We start from the raw sequence: 23,782 nt of genomic DNA, 5'->3' as shown, positions 1-23,782 counted from the left end.
TGAATGGTTCAATAATAAAATCGGCTGCTTCATTCTTAGACATGGAATAAGATCATATTGAACAGCTCTGGAATTGCATTCACCCAAAGGGATCAACATAGGTCTCTCTTAGTGTACACATAGTGTTCCAGATTCTTACTTGGTATTGGAACACTGTTTGCTATATTACCTAGATCAAAAGATTAGTTTCCCAATTCTTCCATACATAAGTGTCTATAAGGTTTTTGTCATCAAGGTTTCTGTATTTGATCAAAATCTTCAAAACTTTATCAAATAATTACGTCAAACATTGATTCTTGAAGATTAGAGCAAATAAATTTACCCAAAAGTTTCAGAAGAAGAGAAAGCAAACCTAGAACAATAAGGATCTTTGTGACCCAACATCTAATTACCAATACCTATTATTCCAATAATACTATTCTTCCAGCAGTGTTTACTTCCATACTATCTTCCTCTCTATTAAAGTTGGCAAACGCTTTAGGTTCATCTCAAAAACATTCTCTGGAGCAGACAAATATAGTTGCCATTCGTTACAATATTCTAGTAGTATATTGTAATAATATATAAGTAGTATATACTAGTAGTAATTGCATTATTTCCTAGGATCACATGGCAGGTATGTAGGGCAGGTACATGTCCTTAGGAAAGACACAGTTACTTTAAAGCAGTGGCTAGGGTTGTGCCACAGCATTCAGTGAAACATCTGTTTGGAATTGAATCTAAGCTATTGCACTACTCTATTGTTTACACAGAAAATATTTCTTGAGACAAATAGAAAAGATATAGTCACACACACATATGCACATGAGACATTTTAGTGATGTTATCTATAATTATACAAGTCCAAAACGATCTTTATGACACTAGTGCTTTGGAAACATTTTCAAAAACCAAACATAGTTTGTTCAAAAATATACTGCATATCACTGTGTTAGCTTAATTATTAATAGTAATTCTTTTCTGCATTTGGTTCCATGCAATAGGATTTTGAAAAATTCTATTCCTGAAATTCTCAGCTGTTGTACTAGACTTAATTAGTAAATGATTGATTAAACAAATAAAATAAAATAAACAAAAACCCTGAACAAACTATTTGCAGAGCATGCTACAAGAAGATAATTCTAATTGTTTAGAGGTGGCTTTTCTATCTTTAGGTAAAAGTAAAGGTTCCCCTCACACATTTGTGCTAGTCGGTCCCGACTCTAGGGGGCAGTGCTCATCCCCATTTCAAAGCTGAAGAGCCAGCGCTATCCGAAGATGTCTCCGTGGTCCTGTGGCCGGCATGACTAAACGCCAAAGGCATACGGAACGCTGTTACCTTCCACCAAAGGTGGTCCCTATTTTTCTACTTGCATTTTTTACATGCTTTCAAACTGCTAGGTTGGCAGAAGCTGGGACAAGTAACGGGAGCTCACCCTGTTACACGGCACTAGGGATTCGAACTGCTGAACTGCCGACCTTTCGATCGATGAGCTCAGTGTCTTAGCCACTGAGCCACCGTGTTCCCTTTTCTATCTCTACTTATGTTATTCTACTTGAATCGACTGCTACTAAATTATTTTTCTATTCACATCTTCCAATACGCCAGATAAAATTTTGGGAGGCACAGGAATTTCAGAAAATGAACAAGCTACCCAATGGATCAATTAAAGTCTGTCAAAAATTTCTGTATGTCTCTGAAGTGGTCTTTAAATGGAGATAGACTTTTTAAATGTACAACATCTTTACTTCTTTGCATAAGATACTGTGGTATTAGAAACTTACTACTGATAATATGCAAAACTTTTTCGGTTTGAAATGCTCTTTTTAGTCTGTCAAAATATATTCTTTACTTTCCGCTACAGAAATTTAACACAATAATTTGCTCTTAAACTAACACTTCAAGTTGAAATACACTAAACCAAACAGCTTTGTTAAGTGGCTAAAGATATCAGCTGGTCTGATGAATGTTTCAAGAAAAAGGGATTTTCAAGTAAAATAAAATATAAATATCTCTGTGATGTATTGCAGCTAATAAACATTTATGGAATGAAATGTCATTCTTAAAATATTATAGAAGAAACTGAACACAGCAATATATTAATCTACAAATATAATAGATCAATATAAAACAATCTGACTTCCTGGTTTTATATTTGAGCAAAGTGCTCCTCCAGATCCATTCCTTGAAGGTGAAAAGTGGCCACAGATGAAATCCCTTGAAGTGTCATCTTGGTGCTTAGAGCCCCTCTGGACATTTTCTCAGTATACTCAGAAGACTTCCCTTTGACCTGGAAGTAGCCATGCTGAGCCTTTGAAAGGGTGTTTCAAGAAGAAAATCAAAAAGGGTACTTCACTTGCAAGCAAAATATCTCATCTAATGATTTGCTGATCCCAACTAGTTCCGCTGACTGAAATAGAAGGCTAGTTTATTAATAAATAAGCATTAAAAACACTATAGCATCATTGAAATTGCTTTTGACAGACCAAATTTGGTTCTTGTTTATATTTTAAGTCCTGGAAGCCCTGATGCTTTTTGTAAAGGCATATCTTTTGCAGGCCCATAATGTTTCTGGAAATAATGCTACAGTAACATCAAAGAATTCTGAAACTCTATTCAAATTTCAGATCTATCCTTAAACCTTAATAAATTTATTTCCCTAGTTCTTATATAGAGATCATCCAAAGAGGATGATCATTGCATAAGAACTATTACCGGACTTGGAGAAACAATTTACAGATGTAACAAAGAAAAATATGAGAAAATAAAATAAATTGAAATAAAAAGCCCATGAATATTAACTGATGAAAACAAAGAAAACATAATAGGAATGGAATATTTTGGAAGACAACATGCATACTATCTGAAACTTTATACAATATTCCAGCTAAAACAGTTTTGCTTGTCCCCACTAATTCTACCAGTAATGCTTACAAATGACAAGAATTACTAAACATGGAATATTGATATACCAAATCCAACATTTTGAGTGACTGAACCCATTTGAAATTTTAAGATATTACTGTAAAGACCTACATAAAATGGCTATCAATAGTAGCTAAAACAGTAGGCAGGACCGGTTACAAAACTGTTATTTAGCACAAGGCAAACAAATAACATTTTTGCCTACTACACAAAAGCAGGTTTCCAAAATTATCTTTATCACTTTAACTATTTTTTTCTAGTCAGGATAGAACAACTCTAAACAAAGCACTATGCAGAAGGTACAGTTTTATTTCCTAAGAGTGCACTGCCATCTATGTGATTATCAAAGACACACTGAGCTAAAGTTTATTCTGGAAACTGCTTCACAGCCTAACAATTTCTTGTCTATTTATGAATTTTAATTAGAAGAATCTAAAATCAGGCAATGGAGGGACTTTGGCAATGTTAAAATAGAATTTAAATTGTCTTTTTTATAGTAAGAAATATATAATTCAGGATAGCTGAATTAGAATAATGCACCAATATTCACAATTCAGAGGCATTAAGAAATAAATTTGAGTTGCTTCAGAAATTATCATCAGTGTGAAACATGTCAAACTATTTAGTACTTAACACAGAACACAGGGATGTAGATTTAAAATTAGTACAAAATGGCTTACTGGGAGCATCAAAAATTTCATCAGATGGTAATTTATTTCATCACCACAGTAATAGTATCAGTTTAAAGCTCTACTTTAAAAGCCAGCTGTAAATAATTAGTTTTTATTTTCCTCTAAAGTTATTTGTACAATATTTAGTAAAACAACTCTCATACTCGTTTAGTAATAATTGTGCATCTCCTGCCATATTTCCCTAATTATAATAAATAAATAAATAAATTTATTTCTATACCGCCCTTCTCTCGAAGGACTCAGGGCGGTGTACAACCTATTAAAAGCACAAAGACAGACATCAATTAAAAATAATTAAATTATTAAATAATTTCGGCTCAGATTTAAAACCCCCAAAATTTAAAACCCCCAATTTAAAATCATTACATTGATAGCCCGGCCTGGCGGAACAGCAGGGTCTTGCGGGGACAGCGAAATACACGAAGGTCGGAGATCTTATGCATTTCCGGGGGCAGTTCATTCCACAGGGCAGGGGCTCCCACAGAGAAGGCCCTTCCCCTGGGTGTCACCAGCCGACATAATTTGGCTGATGGCACCCTGAGGAGACCCTCTCTGTGGGAGCGGACTGGCTGGTGGAAGGCTATTGGTGGCAGAAGTCTGTCTCGAAGGTACACGGGTCCTATGCCATAATAAGCAAAAGCCATAATGTCAGAAAATAAATCAAAATAATAAACAGCAATTATAGTTTATCAAACAGTATCTAGAAAATTCCTCAACATTTCTTTGTTCAAAAAGAAAACTTACTTCAAAAATATTTCAGATCCTTGAATCAAAACAATTTTTAAAATGTAGCTGCAGAGGCAGAAAATTTGTATTTTGAGTAGCAATTGGCACAGCGCTAGCTTCTCACAGTACCAAAATGAGCCAAAAATATAGCATGTCACAAAAGTCAAATAGCTGCATCTCCGTTATTTTCTCCCCACCCCTAAATGTTTTACTTTGAAAAAGTACTGATTTTGCAGATTTTTGAAAGCAGAAGGATTAAAAAAGTGGAAAGGGAGTGCAGAAATTAGCAGAGGTGGCACTACCTGAAAGCTCATCAGAAAGGGGAGTGAGAACAATATCAGGCAAGAAGGGTTTGGAAGTATGGATCAGGACAGGAGCACTTTTAGCACTGCGTATATAGGCCGATGGCAGAGCACATTCACCAATGGATCGGCTTCTCATGGCTTTAAAAAAGGAAAAGAAAGAAGTAGGGAAGGAAAAAAAAAGAAGAGTGACTATAATGGAAGATTGTGTCACAGAAAAAGCAGCAACAGAGAAAACAAAGATAAAAGGAAGAAAAATTAAATTAAAACATTTCAGCACGGCAGATATTGGCAGAGCTGTAAGGAAAAAATAATCAGTGGGCACATAAAACATTTTTGTATTCATTTCTTTCAATGCAAGACAAACAGTAACACTTATATTTTTATAAGTACAAAAACCCTCAGTATTCAAAGTAAAACACTGACAGACCAATGTTATACATGTATTTAGAACTAAATCCCCAAATTGAAACAAATTTAGTCCCATGAAAATTTGTGTATGATTGAAGCTTAAAATGATCTATTTTTCACTCCATCAGGGTTTGAAAAATATTGTCATAAACATCATATAAGAGAAGAAAGCATTGTCCTATACCTACCCTTATTTTCTGTTTTGATTATTTTTTTAAACAACTATTTCTCATAGTATATCTAAGGTGCTTTTATTTAATGCCAGAAGTTTGTGGGTAATGATTCTTAGCAATATAAAAATACCTGTGACTATACCTAAAATTATTTTCTTTGGCAGTAAAAATAATTCTCTGAATCGCTTCATCGGTTCAAAGAATGAATGTTATTAATCTTCAGTGAAATATTTACAGAAATTTGATATTAATATCAAATCAAAGACTCAAATTCTGTTGAAGCGCTACAATTTAAAGCATGCCACAATAAGAAATTACAAGATGTGCCTTGTAAATGGAAACGTAAGACAAAAACAAAACAAAACACAAAAAGAACACGTAAACACAAAATGAAATCTCAACTAACTTTCTGCTTAATTTTTTGGATCTAAATTACCATATTTCTTTGCCTCAACACAGCAAATTAAATATTGTTCTTAAAGTTCATTTTTTAATGAAATGGAAAGAAAAATATTAAATACATAAGAAATAAATGTTATTTAAGTTAAATCTAATTTAGCTTTGGATGTTTAAAAGAGTATATTAGAAAAGATTGCATTATTAATTATGGTATTTTAAATGCTAATTACATACTCTTCCTAACTCAGCTTAGTTTCCTCATTTCCTATTGCTTTTCAAAACTCTGCAATATTAATTCAATGAGCATCTAAAGAAAAATGGGTATCAGCTAGAATATTTGCTTCATTTAAAAAAAAAAACTGAAATGGATAAAGCGAGCTTTAAATAAATTGACCAAAGGTAAAGTAAAAATAGTAAAAGTATGATTTTGGTAAATTAGTATATGTTTTCCATTATATTTTATATGAAAATGCTGTTTCACCTTTAATGCAGACTCTGTGTTAAACATGTAGGTATAATGCTATGTTCAATCACAATTCTTTAGCATGTTTTGCACACCAATTTTACTTTCTATAACTGTATGGATAATATGATGTATCATGACATTTAAAGTAGATTTAAACTCTATTTTAAGATTTAAAATTCGAGTTTAAAATAGGGAGGGAGGGAGGGAGGGAGGGAAGGAGGACGGAATCCATGTTTTACAATCTTCTGGCAATCTTTTTTTTCCCCCTTAAATGCATAATTATTTTCTTCTGTCAATTTCAGTTCTTTAGAAAAACAAATGAATTGCTGTTTTTCAAGATCAAGATTGGGATTTATGGGTAATTGGTTTTATTTAGTCTGCTCCTGATCTGCAAGAATACTAATGGATTTGTAACAGAAAACTCAAGTCAATTTTATTTAGTTCTTGTTAAAGGATTCTTTTCAAACGGCAACAAATTTTGTTTTCAAGGAGAGATATGAAGTGTCAGAAATTCAGAAAGTGAATAAATGAAAAATGACCTGACTAACTGAAAAGCGCAATATCAGTATTCTAGAAATATCTAGTTCACTTCAAGGCAGGTTCTGGTGGCAGGAGTCAATAAGCATTGGCAGGAATGATCTCTCTGTTGAAATGGAACACTGCATTTCATAAAAATGTCAGTCATGTGAACAAGGTTTATACCTCATCTAAAGAGTTGTGTTTAAATAGACTATTAGATTAAAGTAGATTTAAACAGCAAAAGCGGTTTCTAACAATAAATGTCTAATTTTTTAAATAGAGAAAGAAACAAAGGATTGCAAAAATAAAACTATACATTGAAGTATGTTTCAAAAGATAAGATTCCTCAACAGATTAGGATGTATGAAATAAAATGACAAAAGTCTTATACGTGAAAGGTCTGATCTGTTCCATTTTATAGCAAGATTTACCTTTTTTTAGCTAAATAAGTAGAGCTGTTTGGAACCCTGTTCACCGAATCCTCAACAACTTATAAAATACTACTTAAAAATCCATAGACATGTCTTAAAAATGTCTTATTTGCTGTTTATAGCTGTCCAGGTTCATCTATCATTATGCATAAGATTCAACTTTTAACAGCTTTGTTGTTCAGTCTTAAAATCATATCCGACTGTTCTCGATCCCATGGACCATAGCATGCCAGGCCCTCCTGTCCTTCATTGTCTCCTGGAGTTTGCCCAAATTCATGTTCATTTTTAGTAGCATATCTAGGCAAATACTTAAAGAATGACACTTCATAGGAAAGGCAAAAATGAAATGTTGATTCCTTATATTCCCAAACTGGGCAAAAAATGATGAAATTTTAAAAAGTTTTCCCCAAACTCTTGGGGAAACAAGACTCAAGATTAAATTTGTAATCTATTTATAACTATTTGATACATTTTCTTAACAAACTGAATTTTGACTAATACTCCAGATACTAAAATTCTGCAAGATGAAAACAAAATTAGTACCATTCTGTTTTTGAATAGAAATCTAAAGCAAAAAATTAGAAGGAGTCTGATTAAGTATCTTTTCTGACAAAGCACAAATATAAGGTTCCCATGAACTAGCATTATATTTATTTATCATGTAATACATTCTCATTTTTAGTTTTGATCATTCTTAAAGCTAAAACTTCCCATGTTCCAATTGGAGCTGGTAATCAGATTTATAATTTATAATTCTAGTCCCTTCACTACCAGAAGGAAAAAAATTGAACTGACCAAATTTATTTCTCTGATTACTGGAGGCAATTAAGGAGATTATTAAGATTTGGTACAAGTACAAATTTGTAGAGTGAATTCTAATTGTGATTGTTCTTTATCTATTTTATTTCACATCATATTTTCATTGTGATTCTGTGTCTTGCCATAATTTATCTGCGAACTGTTTTTCATTTTCATATAGTTCTAGATATTCTGTCCATATGTTCAGTGGACCCAAAGTAAGCAAAGTAACAAAAATCAATTTTGCTAACACAAGTCACTATAAATATCTGATATCTGCTCCCAGGCTGAAAAGATACAAACAGGAGTATAGGAGGAACAATTCACAGATCAGCTATTACTTAAAGAGTAACTGAATTGCTACCTGTCATAACGCAATAAATATTTTTACCTGTATATAAATACCTTTTTAAATGAGAAGCTCTCTTTGAATAACCTACTAGGTTTTAAACTTATAATGAAGATGCTACCTAGTAAGTTTTAAATAATACTGTCCTGAAATCTTAAAAATGCCACTTGATTTAGGAATAACTGGCAAACTGAACAGTGGGATACATAAGAATTAAGCAGAACTGGGATAATTTTATACCACTGAAATATTTTGCTCTTGGGCTGACCAGAACTTTTCAAGAAATGAACTGCAAAAATACTTCCCCAAAAAACATTAAAATGATAAACTTGGAACAAGTCTTTGCTTGTTTGTTTATGTTGCCTAGTGGAAAATGCAAATAGAATGCTTTGTTTTTATTTTTTTCTGATAAGGGACTATTTTAAGTTAGTATGATATCAAGCATTTTAAAATATTTCCAGTTTTTCATTAATTATTCAAGATGAACATCACAAAAAAATGAACTGCCCAATTCTGAATCATACAAAACAGGAAATGGGGTTATGACATATTATTTTTCCAAATTATAAATAACTATATTAATATATTTCTATTGCTATTAGTCTTTATTTTCTGAAGGAATTCCTCAGATCTATGTAACAGGAAGACTTTTTAGGAAAATGTAGTTCCATATCAAATCACTATCATTCTTGCACATAGAAACAAACTACACAGTACAAGAAAATGCAAGGAATATAATGGGTATTTTTCCTTTGGTTATATTGATATTTTCACAAAAGAAAGGACTCAGTCCTTTGTTTATTGGCTTGTTTCCCCGTATTGACTTTAGAGCTAGATGTTAATGAACTCCCTTCCACTGGGTTTCAAAGAAACGCAAGCGGGATAAACATTGACAACAGCTTATTTTTATTATCTTATTAATATAAGGTATTAATATATAAGGTGTTATCTTATTAATGACTGCAAAGGGTTCTAAAATGAGCATTCCATAGAACTGATTTTGTGGAAAAATAATCAAGATTTAAAAAAAATATTACACCCACACTGCAAAATCTAGCTTGTGGCACATGACATGAAACAGCCATTACTCCAGTTTCATATGTAACTAAGAGATACGAGGATACTTTATTTTCTCCTCAATATTCAACTACGCTTGCTCACTCACATTCAAAAGTCCGAAAGTGGTATACAAACTGATGAGTGTAAGCAACAGGATTACTGCTGACTCAAAGCTAGTTTAGAAATTTAAAAAATGAACACATTTGCCTTCTACAATATGGTTGACTTTCAGATAAATACAAGCAAGTTTCTATATTGGGATTTTTCTTGACTTTATTTTGAATCTTCTTGAAAAATTATCTCTGAAAAAATATGTTTCATTAGAGCATGCAGATTAAAGCAAAAATCTAAAACATTTTGAGGACTGCAATGCACTGTACTGTGCAAGCTAAAGGACCTGAACCTCCACAACAGGCATATCTGATCCACATATCCACTTGTTTCCAGCTCTTTCACTCATATGTACACTTCACAAAATCTGCATATTATTTTATCTGATTTTATATCAAACTTGACTCTTTTATGACCTCTGTAAAGTATTTATCCTATGCCTTCTCATTATAGCCTAACAACTGATTTTGCAAATGAAGAACATCTGACCATTATGTGTGATAAGCAAGACAGAACACTGCCTGGTGAGGGTACCAAAGTATCAAAATACCAAAATGTTCTTTCAATCCTCAAAGAATGAAAATCACACAATATTAGTTTGCATCAGAATCAGAATTTCTGACATATAATAGCAAGTAACTGCAATCTATTTTGAGAAGAGACACAAACTACTTTGCAACTTGGCTTTGGGCCTGTAGAAAAATAGATTATAGTTGGAATGACTAAATAGGGATATGCAAAGCATGTAAACAAGGCACTTTATAACATGTAGGAACACAAAGAAAGCAGTTCTCTGAACTGTTAAAGCAGACAAGCTATTCCCAGATGTTTCTGCAGGTGTGTGTTTGCATATGCCCTTCATTTCAAGTGGTCCCGCAATAAATTTCTAACAGTGTTCAATGCACATAAATGCTGTGAAAGATTCAGGTGCTTTAATGATATGGGGGGTGGGGAATCTTCTCTCATCTATGTATCATGAGTCACCTCTTCTGAATTATTTTCAGAGTCCTAGAAATGTTTCCACAGTGATATTAACAAATAATTTTTGTTAAATGCAATATTACTTGCTGTAGAATTATATGTAGATTGCTACACATAGAAGTGCTGTTCAAATATTTGAAATTTTAAATTTAGGTATAAAAAATTAAAGAAATAATCTCAGGATATCTTTCTTCTTTATCCTTATACAAAGGAACATTTGGATACAGCTATTTATAAATTGCATAAAGTACACCAGTACACTACCAAGTGTAAAAAGTGGTTATGGGGTCATTTCTGAAATTAAAATAAGCTATTAAATATATAAAATGAGATCTATTTGGGATGGATAAGAGAAACCCAGGAAACTAGTTCTGTTCATTCAACTGTTCTGAAGGGGTGCCTTCTGGAAGTTTTGGATTAGAATTCACTTCATGCCTTGGAATGATGGAAGTTTTAATCTACAACCATTTGAGGGCATTAGGTTAAGAAAGGCTAAGCTTACAATGACTGACTGCAGCTCTGAAGCCTTTTCAAGTCTTATGTTGAGATGCCAGATATTGAATTTAAGACTATCTATATGCAAAGCATATGAGGATCCAAATTGTTGGGGGCAATATGCTGACTCTGTAAACGGCTTAGAGAGGGCTGTAAACAGGGGTGGGTTTCAAAACCTGTCGCTACTGTGTCACACGTGGGTGCGCGCATGACACTTCTGCGCAGAAGCATCCAGGCAGGTGGGCGGAGCCTCCCACCGCCGCCGCTACTGGTTTGCCCGATCCAGGGCGAACCGGTAGCAACCCACCACTGGCTATAAAGCACTGTGAAGTGGTATAGGGCCTGGTGGCTCAGCAGACTGATAGCATTGTGATTAACACCAGCTATCTGCAATTACTGTAAGTTCGAATCTCACCAGGCTCAAGGTTGACTCAGCCTTCCATCCTTTCTAAGGTAGGTAAATTGAGGACCCAGTTTGTGGGGGCAATAAAATGACTTTGTATAAATATACAAAAGTATGAAGGCTATTGCTTGACACATTGTAAGCCGCCCTGAGTCTCCGGAGAAGGGCGGCATATAAATCAAATTTAATATATATATATATAAGTCTAAGTGCTATTTCTATTTAGATTTGATAGGGAGACTGCATCAAGACAGGAGCTGGACAGACCTTAAAGATGGGGTGTACAAGATATATGTAAGGTTTATCAAGCAGGTGGCTCAGATTACTGGCCTATCCTATCATATATTCCCTTTCATTAAAGCTTAGAGTGTCTCTCTGGTCTTTACTCACATGGATATCATAATTGCCTAGTTGACAAACTGCTGTCTGCTGTGCATTTCAAATACTTTAATTTTAACTGAGGTTTGAAAACAATACTATGATAATCTTGCAAGTTATGATGGTAATTTCTTTCAATTCTTCCTTAGCTTTCTAAATACACTATAGTTTGGTATATTCACTAGACTTTTATGACTAAAAAGACAGAGAATCTTTGCTAATCCAGCCACTATTTCCTCAAAGTTTTTAGCTCTTAAACACTAGGGAGAAAGAAGACAAATGGAAATTTAATATTTAAATCTCTAAGTGTGTCTTCCTAGTAAGCAATTTTGGCATTAGCCTTGTTCATCTTAGTACAATACAGGTGAAATGCTTAGTATAAGATAAATTTGATTACAAATGAAATGTTGAACATGAAGAGAATTCTTATATCATATATCTCACAACTGAGCTTCCTATCAATCTATTTTAATGATTTTTAAAATCTAGTCTATGTCTTTTTCAAACATTAGCTAGAAAATTTCTGGTAACTTTATGATATGTCTATTTGATATGTTAACAATTTGCAAAAAGAATCAGGATTTAGTATTTTCTTATTATTTTTGGCAAAAATAAACTTTACCACAAGCTATTATGTTACCTAAAATGTTAATAAGAATGTAAGAACAATGATGATCATATCACTGAATTGTTGTATCTGGAAAACACTTATATTAGAAATGCATTATTTAAGATTAGATTCTCCTAATTTTTTATATTAGGCAACATAACACTGATCTCTTTATCAAATTCAGAAAATGGAAGCATTCAGTGTTTTTTTAGCATCTCTTCCAAAATTGTACAAATTCAAAACCTAAGAAACTTCTGCAATTAATTGCACATTTTTATCTATAGTTTTAAACAGTGTTTTTTAAAAACTCTTTTTATATTTGATGTTAATTATATTTTTATTTTCACAATGAGATCTTGTGACTGAGACTAAGACTTTATAGGAAGGCAAAATAAAAACTGAAAACATATTACCAAATTCAGAAACTTCAAGACATACCTATAATAGGCATTTTTAAAATGTCAAAGCTAAATACCAGCTTTATTAGCTGCTATATATATATGCTGGTTTATATACCAGAATATAACAACTACATATTTAGATACATCTGTTAAACAATTTGTGTTTTGCAGTGAGAACTGTTTCATCCAATACAGAGCATAAAATTGCCTAAAACATGCACACACTATGTAAATATAATACAGATAAAACATATGCAGTAAATCATTTATGTTTGGTTAGAAGTATTTAACCATTATTTTTTCTTTTAATTTTGCACCCCCAAAATCTATATTTTCTGTAACATACCAACTGTTTTTTGTCGCACTATGCTTCTGGCCTTTTCTGTTCCTGGAGATCCTGTAGTTGTTGCACTACGCTGTCTCATTGGGGCCTGCCCAGGTTGATCACGGCTCCAGCCTTTTGAAAATGATTTGTCCACAGATGCTTTTTGAAACTCATGTCCAATACCTGATATGGGAGCATTCACACATCCACTGAGAATTATGTATGCATAATAATTTAGAATGACATTATAAGAAATGAAATGCTATTATAGTAAAAGTTTAATCAATATTTTTGACTCAATTACACATTTACTAAACTATAGCCAAAACTTATTTCAATAAGAAAAAATAAGTTCCTCACAATTAATATGCATAACTTCAGACATATAAGCAAAACTCCTTACTCCTTCCCTTATATATAAATCTGCCATGTCTGTCTATCAGTTCAAATTTGAATGTATTCTTACAGCAATCCTGTAAGGAATGTAGTTTTCCCCCTTGTACAGAATCTCTTGAGCCAAGTTTGATTTTGAAGGACTATCAAATAGGGAGACAAGGCAGGAGCAAAAGTTTTAAAGTTTTAAAAATTTATATAAACTGTAATATACACATAATCTGTTAGTGATAAAACTCTGACCTAGCTGAACACCTACTGCATATACATATAGTCCTCGACTTAGTCCTTGGAATTCTGAGCCCAAAATTTATATTGTCAAGTGAAACATTTATTAAGTGAGTTTTGCCCCATTTTACGACCTTTTTTTGCCACAGTTGTTAAATGAATCACTGTAGTTGTTAAGTTAATCACACAGTTGCTAAGTGAATCTGGATTCCCCACTGATTTTGCTCGTCAGAAGTTTACAAAAGGGGATCACATGACCCTAGGACACTGCAACCATCAGTCAGTTGCCAAGTGTCTAAGTTTTGATCACGTGGCCATGGGGATACTGTAACAGTTGTAAGTATGAAAAATTGTTATAAGTCACTTTTCCAAAGCCGTTGTAACTCTGAACGGTCACTAAATGACCCAAAAGTACAGTTAGTCAAGGACTGACTGTACTTCCCCACAGTGTATGTTTGCATAATCCAAACTCAATTGAATATTCTGTTCATTCCTGGTTATAGTATGCAATAGCAAAGAACTGGGGGAAAAAAACAACCCCAACCCAACCATCTCAGTCTGGCCTGTGGAGCAGTGAGACACTTGTTTATGTGGTAATAGAAGTGGTAAAGGTTCATACTGACAATTGATACAGAACTCAAAGCTCTTAACAGTGTATTTCCTGCTTAATAAAACATTCCACAGTGAAGTGTAATCCTCTTTCTCATGTTTTGATTACTTTCCGTAACAACTAAGAGTGCTTAGTATATGAGTAGATTCAATTTCTTCATAAAACTGTACATTGTGTAAAAATTATGGCTTTGATTTTAATGAGGATTTTCACTTTCTTAAAGCCAGATTAGAACTTGAAATACTACTTTCTCTTGCTGTTTGAACTCTGTATGCCGATCTCTTGATTAAACCTTCCAGAAGAATGGGAACATGCCCTGACTTATTTTATTTTTAAAAAGTAGATTACAGAATGATGAAACTGTGAATATTTTATCTAGACAGTTCCCACCCTAATGGCATTCCAGAATGCCTTACAGACCTGGCTGCAATCCCAGATCTTAGGATAGGATGGATTGTTAGATGTGTTTGTCATATGTTTTGAAATTAGTGGTCTAGATTTGCCATTTTGTTCACTTCCCTTATGGTATTTTTTATTGATCTTATTGTATTTATTTTTATATTGTGAACTGCCCGGAGTTGGTTTGGAGTAGGGCAGAACAGAAGTAAAATTACATAAATAAATAAAGGAACATACAATATGGTATTTATTATTATATTTATCTTATATTAGATTACGTAAAGGGGTGTTTATTTAAAAGAGAACTATGTTCTGTAGCTCTGGACTCATTTGTTTTGGGATCACAATTTTTCAACTTTAATTAAATCACACCTGAATTATGTCACTTACCTTTACCCTTATGCTTTTTTTGTTTCTGCTCACTTAATTTGTCGAGTGGTAGATCACTGAGGTCCAAGCTGTAGAGATTTCTAGCCAATACTTTAGTCAGAGTTTCCATAGTTAATGACCACTCTGTGGCCAACTCTTCCCAATATGTCAGTGATGACAATACTGCTAAAAGGTCATCCCAAAGTTCTCGGGAAATGTACACATTTAAATTTGCTTTGATCCAAGCTACAATAAGAGTCTACAAAAAGAAATATAAAAGGATGAAAATACATATTTTTTAGCAGAACAACTGAAAGCTCAGTCATTTTTATTAAAATTATGAAAGCTGCATAGTTAATTAGCTGTGAAAAATGTTTGATGCAAGTTGATAAAATAGCTTCAGTGTGTTTAATCTTTTATCTCTCTCTTCATCCTACATCATTAAATGTCGCTATGAATCTCTTTCTCTACTAACTTTTCCTTCTTTTGTCTAACTACTTTTTTTTAACTCATTTTCTTGCCAAAACTCCTTTTCGTAACGCCATTTCTCACCTACGTTCATTTTCCCTCTGTCTTTCAACATTCACCTTTCCTATATGGTAGGGGAAAATAAGCTATCCTTGCATAAAGCTGTTTGGAGGAGTTAAATCAGCCTCCACACTCAATGTGTCTAAGTCTAAGGAATTCCATTTGTTTTAAATGTACATTAATAACAAAACACATAGCCCCTCATCTGAATGACACATGCCACCAGCAACTGTTTTATTTGATGTTGCTGTCCATGTGGCTTACTTTGAGCTCCATTACAGATAATTAACTATTTTTATGTAAAGAAATCAGGAGAAATATTTAAAGATGAATATATTTTATCTGCTGTTTCTGTTATTTATAAATAAAAATATTTATCACTGAGCATTCAGACAATAAGATAAACTGCTCTGAAAACTAACTTATAAGAATGTAAATAACTAATGATTTCCTACAATAGACAAATGAATGAAAGACCTCATCTATAATATTTGAAAAGCAAAATGTTAAAATGTATTAATTTGCCTGAAAAAGAGGACCAGCAAGTCTTCCTGCTAAAGTTAAATTCTTTCTTCCTTGATACTGTAGAAAAATTTGAGATGGTATTTTCAATACTGATTCTGTTACTCGGAGCAGCACAAGCAGCATCTGTTCCCTGCAAAACAAGATTAGTTAGTATTATTTAAAGTCAAATAATTAACTTTATTACTGAATATGGCGCACTCTCCAGAAAACAAAAACAAACAAAAAACAAAGATATACAAACTATGAAATAAATTATCTGCAACTTTTTCAACTTCCAATGATTATTTATTAACAGTATTTTTAGACTGGGGAAGTATTATACTAAGTGGGAGATAAGTATGTGCCATATTGTTAAAACAGAAATACTTTACCAAGTTTTCTTGTCCATTGTCACTTGTACCACCATGTAGCGGTAGATATTAAGAATGCGCTTACACATATCTGTGTGCTCATCTAACAAACTTTTAATCTCATTTGCTGGCTCAAGAAGAAATATATTTGAGGAATTTGTTATAAACACCTATAATTAAAAGAAATAAAAACAATTATACTTAAGAAATCAGCTAAGTATTATCACATTGATTATAATGAGGAAATAAATTCTTCTGGATTAACTGAATAAAATCTAACTGAGCATTTTTTAAGGAGTGAAAAAAGACACTTCCAAAACAAATATCAAACAGAATTTTTCAAATTCAGAATGGTTGTCTGAAACATAGAGGGTGAATATGTGCTGATATTTTGGTAGACATGTTGCTAGATCTCAAACTCAGTATGTAGAGATATCATATTCTCATAAATCACCAGGGTTCAATCATATGGAATGCTCACAACCAATTACTAGCTACTATGTAGCTATGTATGTAGCTATGATAACTTTTTCTCCCTATTTAAATTATTTTGATGTTTATTTGTACTGTCTCTTTATAAGTATGGGGAAACAATTGTTAAATTGTACCAGGTTGCTGACACACTACATGTCTATTTTGTGATTTGGCCCTTGTTTTTTAATTCTGCATTCCATGCTATACTGTGTGGTCCAATATAACTGTCCTAATGCTGGAAATTTATTTATATACTCCCTTGGTTCTCTGTTTTGGAATTTATTCTTATTACAGGGCATTGGCTGTCTTAATGTAAGTCTGTTCATAGTAATATGAAGGCTAACAGCTGTTTTTAAAGCAGTTTGCAAGTATAGGCTGCTCCTACTTGAAAAAGTTATCCTTGCATTAAAAAAGTACCAGGAAGAACACAATTTCTTAGGTAGATATTTCTCATTTGAAAGTAATAGTAAAATTGGAATTCTTGTGCTGTCATGATATTTCTTAATAGATTTTATTAAATTGGTCTTAGTGAGACAAATTCCTTAGATCTCAAACCCCCCGCCTATGGGCCAGATGCGTCAAATGCTGGCCATGCCCACACCTGGTTTAGCGAAGGGGGGGAAAGTCCCAATACGTCACGTGACATCGCCGTGATGACATGAGTTTGACACCCCTAGAAATTAGATGGATAATTTCTATTACTAATTAATGAAGAAGTCTGACATTTTTATCTTATTCATTGTTCCAAATCTTACTCCTATATTTTGGGGGGGGGGGGTTCGATACCTTTGTCATCCTTCCAATTATACTTCATATATACAGAACATCTTTATGCTATTCATAATCCTTCTTTTGGTTGTTCTGATTTTTTCTTGCTTCATTTTTTTTTCTATTAAAGGCATTATACAAATGTTAAATATTTTAGTTTACAAACTGTATTACTGTATTTTTCAGAGTATAAGACGCACTTTCCCCTCCAAAAAAATGGGTGGAAAAGTCTGTATGTCTTATACAAAGAATATTGCGGTGGGGGGAGGGGGGTTGGTGCGGCACTGATCAACTGTTCTAAAATGGGCTGCGCTGGCAAACAGAATGTGGTGAATGGGTGGTGGCGGCGGCAGTGAACAGGAAGCGGCAAACAGACCGCGCTGAATGGGTGGTGCCATCGGCGAACCGGCTGTGCCGAATGGGTGGCAGTGGTGAATGGGCCGCAGTGAACGGGCCATGGTGGTGGCGAATGGGCTGAGGCAAATAGGCAGTGATGGCGACGCCGAACGGGCCGCGCCACCGAATGGGCCGTGCTGAATGGGACATGAATACCGGATGGATGCCGGGAGGCAGATTTTTTTTCTTGTTTTCTTCCCCAAAAGCTAGGTGAGTCTTATAATCTGGAGCATTTTATAGTCCGAAAAATACGGTATGTATCTTGTCAGCACTATTTATTAGTCATCTCATATGATATTTTTAGCAGGGGAAGTGATATGATGCCATACTGAAGTAACAGTCTGTATGTGTCCCCTTCTTAAAACTCTGTACTATAGTTTAGGTGTTCATCATAATCTCATTTCATCAGAACATGCAAGAACAACAAAACAAAATACATAAACATTTTAGTTCTAGTGTAAATTACATCCATTTATATTCAGGAAAGATGTTTGCAAAAGGCACAACCAAAAAACAATGGAAAATGATATGTAGGAAATAAAAAAGAAATAGATGCTTACTTGTAGTACTGCTTGTATTCCAGCTCGTATACCTTGTTCCAAGTTGTCCAACTCAGATGTTTTATAGGGAACTTCCTGATAACAACCATTTCTTGTCCAGTTTGAATTTCGAATAGGACAGGAACTACCTGTACTTTCCTAAAACAGAGGTAATTATTTCTTTACAAATATCCAGAGAGATACACAGACATACATTCACAGTTTAAATTTTCTTGCTGTTCTGAATTCTCTGTGATTAGCAGTGACCAAAAAAATTTCTATTCTCTTAACATTATCAGCATTCAGTAAAAGTACCAACATAACAACTCTCAGTGTCTTTTAAAAAAATCTTCAGATAAATAGCTGGGTTACCTGTGTTTCAACCAACAATACTTTTGTTAAAGAACAGTAATCTAATTATCATACTTTTCGTATTACATTTCTCTTGGACCTCACTATTTATACTCTATCTATCCCATATAGAATGTGCAAATATATTTGTAATTAAGAGCAGGACCTCATACTATTAATGAAATGAACTGTAATTTTCAATTTTAATTTATCACAATAAACTATGTTGTTCCATCTAGGAGAAAATTCCTCCATTGCTACAACCATCATCAAACTTCAATAATGTACAGCTATTATAAACTATGATTATATTCACACTACACATTCTTCAACCATATAAAGATTTTTTTTTTTTTAAAAAAAGATATTTATCTGATCACACAGAGAATCATGAAAATCTCATGGCCAATCATATGTAAACAGAATTAAACATCCCTGGAGACTAATTTGAACCTTCCCCTCTTCTTGAAGAACTGGATTTTATTTAAAAACAGCTATTATCAATTCTGGGACCTACAAAATATGGAGGAAAGATAATCCATGAACATAATGTTTTAATCTAAGAATGGCCAAAAATTTCCAAGTGCCCAAATACATAGTAGTTCTTTCTCTCTTAATCTTCAAATGAATTTGTTAAGTGTAAAAATTGTATTATACATATTAATCTTATCTTTCCTTTTTTTTTCTTTCCAGGAACAAGTTATACCAGAAAATTTTACATTTGGTTCTCACAATCTTCTTTTATGTATTTACTTAGATGTACAATGAATGAAGATGCTGTTGCATAAACATGGAAAAAGAGAAATCAAAGAATGATTTCAGATGTTTTTACCTCCTCTTTTTCTTTTCCTTTCTCTGATGAATTATGTTCTGCAATGTTTTCATCACTGTCTATGTTCAAAGATATAACAATTTCTTCTGGTTCTTTCATAAATAATGGCTTTTCCTCTTGTTGGATCCATTCTTGATATACTTTAACAACTTTCCTCATCGCTGCTGCTTCACATACTGGCAATAAAAATGCCTAATTAAGGAGAAAAGGACTCATAAAGTAGATTATGGAACAAGCTTCCTATTACAGGTAAAAGGATTCTTTGGTTTAAATTTAAGGTGTTCTGTTTAAAAGCCACTGAATTCTTTCAGTGATAGGAGCATACTGAAGGTGTCATTTTCATTAGAAATTCAAAATCACTTAATTTGTTTTTGAAAGGAAACAGAAGAGCAAAGAAGCACAAAAATCAGAAACTGCCACCCAGTTTAGCAATTTATTATTTATGTCTACATTTATAAAGACCTTTATAGGTCCTAGAAAAGCAGAACTCAGAGGCATCTGAAAGGGGAATAATGAATCCAGCATCATAATGCTGGTGAAAACACCATTGCGAGATCCCACCTGACTGGACAATTTCCCATCTCTCCTTTTTAGGATCTTGGATGAAACAGATTATCTGAACTCCTTCTAGTCAGGATTCAGGCCCGGTTATGGGACAGAAACAGCACTGGTCACACTTGTGGATGATCTCTAGCAAAAGTGGAATAGTGGTAGTGTAACCATCCTAGCTCTTCTTGACCTCTCAGCAGACATAGTATCCTTTTGGCTGCCTACAGGATTTGGGGGTGAACAGCAAAGTCTTCCATTGCTTTGGCTTCTTTCTCCAAGGCCAATTCCAATCAGGGTTAATAGGGAGTGAGAGATCCAGCCCTTGGCCACTCTTTTCTGGCAGGCTGCAGGGCTCAGTACTCTCTCCACTCCTTTTTAACTTATATATGAAGCCGCTGGGTGAGATAATCCATCACCATGGATTGAAGTATCAGTATGCTGATGATATTCAACTCAATATCTCCACCCAATGGCCCAATGTTGCTGCTGCCCTATCGCGATGCCTGGAGGCTTGGGGGGGGGGCGCTGAATGGGGGCAAGATTGAATGACTTTGAGGGCATAGAGCTGTCATCCCTATCCAATGATCTGGTATATCTACAGCTTCATAATTTTGTGATGTTATAATTAATGTATTCAGTTCAGGTAGACTGATACAAATTATTGTAAGTTGAGATTTTGCCTCTGACCATCTATTAATTAGGAGTATAATGAAATCAATCTACATTTGTGAACATTATGTAAAACACAGAACAGAGTCTATGATAAACATTGATCCAAACATAAATACTTTTCAGAAACAAAGGACTTTTTTTACCTGACGAAATATTTCTGTGAGAAAGTTAACATTACTCCTTTTAGAAGAAAAAACTTTTCTGACTATTTCAATGTCTGTAAGATGCTCCTCATCAATACTGCAAAGGCTGGAGGAACTAGGTTCTCTTTCAGTCAGTGTGCTTGTGTTAGAATGAGATTGTTCAGTTTCTGGATTTCTATCAGATCTATCAGTGGCATCACTTTTGCTGTCTTCTCTGGATGCCAAGTTAGCAGCTGCTCTCTGAAACCAAAAATGAAATGACAAATAAAAAGATAAGTCTGGTAGGGAGAAAGGTGGTTTATTGCCAGTAGCAAAGCTTTGAACTAGTCATCCAGTTTACTCTACATTAGACTGTTGTGAGGATAAAAGAGAAGGGACCATATTTGTCATCTAGAATTATTTGGAAAAAAAGTGAGAACGAAAATTAAATTAATAGGATCAGCTTTTTTCCTATTCAGTTGATCACATCACCTTCTTGGTTCTACCTGAATATTCTTTGGCACAATTTCCCCTTCCATTCCAGGAATCTGAGGTCCTGCAGGAGGTTTTGGCTCAAGCCAGAAAGACACCAACCATCTGATGACAATAACGCGAGCTTTAAGGAAAGGTTCCTTTGTGCAATATACTGTTTCGTTTGTTTCAGCATCTTTCTTCATGATTATATAATGAGGCTTTGGTCTCATCTGAGGCATATCTGCAGGAGAAACAATGATAAAATGAAAAAGATATCAAGTCAAAGTTAATTTTGGATTACTATTTACCTAAATATGATCAAAAATGCATAATGGCTAATATTTAAAGGTTTCAATGCAATCATGTCATAATCCTGCAGTAGATAAGGGACTGAGCTAGGTGATCTCCAAAAAACCTTCCAATGCTTCTATTCTATGAAACACAAATGATTTTATTTATTTATTCAATTTGTATGGCCGCCCATCTCAAAGTGACACTAATTGTTTTCTTCAAAGCATATAAATACGTTTAACTGTATGGTCAAGTTTGAATATTGTGATAAAAATATAATATAAAAGGCCAAAAACTTCAATTGTATACAGGCATTTAGGACTGTGTTTAGATGAAATCAATAGGACAAATTTCCAAGTAAATGTTTTGGGTTTCTGATTTAATTTAGTCATCTTATATTATTTCAGAATTAAATACATTGGATCATGGAAAATGCTTCTAAAAAACCATGAAATAATGCTTACCGAGAACTGGGTTATACAAGCTGTTTTCCTTACACATATTTGGGAAAATATAAGGCAAGTAATATTTCTTAAAATGTGAAAATAAGAACGAAAATCCCTTTTCTTGATTTTCTCTGTTCTTCCATTCCAGACTTTTGACCTACAATATGAATGTTGGATTATTTATATCTATTTCAGAAGCAGATATAATGCAATTATATATTTCAAATGTATCAACCATCTATGCTATTAATAGTTATTTTCACTCATTTCCATCTGTTTCCTTCTGCATTTTAGTATGTTCCTATTTTAAGATGACCAGACTTGTTTTATTTAAAATAGGAGATGACTCCTATTTTATTTCTTCTTAATCTCTAGGTCTTCAGCAAGATATAGTAGTAGCTCTTCAGCGTGATGCATCTTGACTGAATTTTCAATGTGATGGGGTTAAATTCTGATCTTATTTTGTTTTTTCCAAGAATTAAAAAACACAAGGATAACTTCAGGGGCAGAAAAGAGGATTATCAATTTCCCCATCAGAATGATTGTGGAGGTTTATTTTTAGTTTTGTAACATACATTGTTTTTTTTTTATAATTGTTTATACAACTTGTAAACTGTTTTGGGGGATACTATTACCCTGAAATATTGATACAAATTATTGTAATAAATAAAGATATCCTCCCTCATTTATAGAATCTCTCTGTTAAGAAAATATATTTACGTAAGTAATGTGATTGATTGGTAAATAACTAAATATAAAAAGTTATTGTAAAATTTATATTGTAATGTGCATAATATACATTAAATGTATTAATTGTAAACAAACATTTCAGTTCCTAATCCTTAAAAATACTTCTAAACATATGCTCATTTTATTAGAGAACAAAGATATCTGCATTAAACTGAATGTTATTCAATTACTAATCTGGTTTATATTGGAAAACCAATCTCTCTCCTCCCCCCCTCCCCAAATTCAACCAATTTACCTGAATTACGAAGTATTTTAAAAGTGCTTCTAAAAAATAGCTTGTTAGATCATCCTGTCCTTTATCTCCTGACTGTGGAGGGACAAGTGGAGTAATTTCTTCTACAGTCACTTGTGCTGTTCAATAATAAATATTAAGATCATTAAGTTGCCAAAAGCCTAAAATGGATTTCTATCAGCTTATATATATAATCACACAATCAAATTTATTTAGATACAGTATTAGAAGAATATTCAGTTGTACAATTTTGACAACTAAGAATTGTAATTTTCAGTATATTATAAATCTGTAATATTTAAGGACATCCTACCGTGTTTTCCCGAAAATATGACATGTCCTGAAAATAAGGCCAAACCTGATTTTTGGGGTGGGCGTAAATATACGCCCTCCCCCAAAAATAAGCCCTAGTGAAGGAGTGGGCGTGGCCAGCACAGTAGGCAGCCCTTCCCTTCCCTGGTCACCTCGTGGAGGTTCAGCACTTAATTGCTGCCCACTGACCAGTTGAGCCAGCGAGGACTATGCAACTCAGCCCAGTTCTCCAGAGCAC

The 23,782-nt window shown here is 33.6% G+C and overlaps 1 protein-coding gene across 8 annotated transcripts in view; it reads right to left on the bottom strand.

The window, feature by feature from the left end:
* Positions 1 to 23,782, bottom strand: part of RALGAPA1 (Ral GTPase activating protein catalytic subunit alpha 1) — a 122,565-nt gene that overhangs the window by 83,620 nt on the left and 15,163 nt on the right. For 6 of the 8 annotated variants that reach the window (XR_015729130.1, XM_034418030.3, XM_034418026.3 and 3 more), the window contains exons 7-17: positions 23,236 to 23,351; positions 22,269 to 22,407; positions 21,546 to 21,754; positions 21,061 to 21,300; positions 19,697 to 19,888; positions 18,535 to 18,672; positions 16,358 to 16,506; positions 15,987 to 16,116; positions 14,955 to 15,192; positions 12,956 to 13,117; positions 4,626 to 4,766 (exon numbers count right to left, since the gene is read on the bottom strand). Coding sequence is in view for 7 of the 8 variants with exons in the window: in XM_034418030.3 (XP_034273921.2) it covers positions 4,626 to 4,766; positions 12,956 to 13,117; positions 14,955 to 15,192; positions 15,987 to 16,116; positions 16,358 to 16,506; positions 18,535 to 18,672; positions 19,697 to 19,888; positions 21,061 to 21,300; positions 21,546 to 21,754; positions 22,269 to 22,407; positions 23,236 to 23,351 (1,854 nt within the window). In the remaining variant the exon portion in view is untranslated. The remainder of the gene's footprint in view (positions 1 to 4,625; positions 4,767 to 12,955; positions 13,118 to 14,954; positions 15,193 to 15,986; positions 16,117 to 16,357; positions 16,507 to 18,534; positions 18,673 to 19,696; positions 19,889 to 21,060; positions 21,301 to 21,545; positions 21,755 to 22,268; positions 22,408 to 23,235; positions 23,352 to 23,782) is intronic. The other 2 variants (XM_060687420.2, XM_034418033.3) reach the window with 1 other exon arrangement.

The sequence above is a fragment of the Pantherophis guttatus genome, chromosome 1, assembly GCF_059756535.1.
Source record: "Pantherophis guttatus breed Tessera chromosome 1, ASM5975653v1, whole genome shotgun sequence".
In the NCBI taxonomy this organism is placed as follows: Eukaryota; Metazoa; Chordata; class Lepidosauria; order Squamata; family Colubridae; genus Pantherophis; species Pantherophis guttatus.
This window is presented reverse-complemented; position numbering and strand designations above follow the sequence as displayed.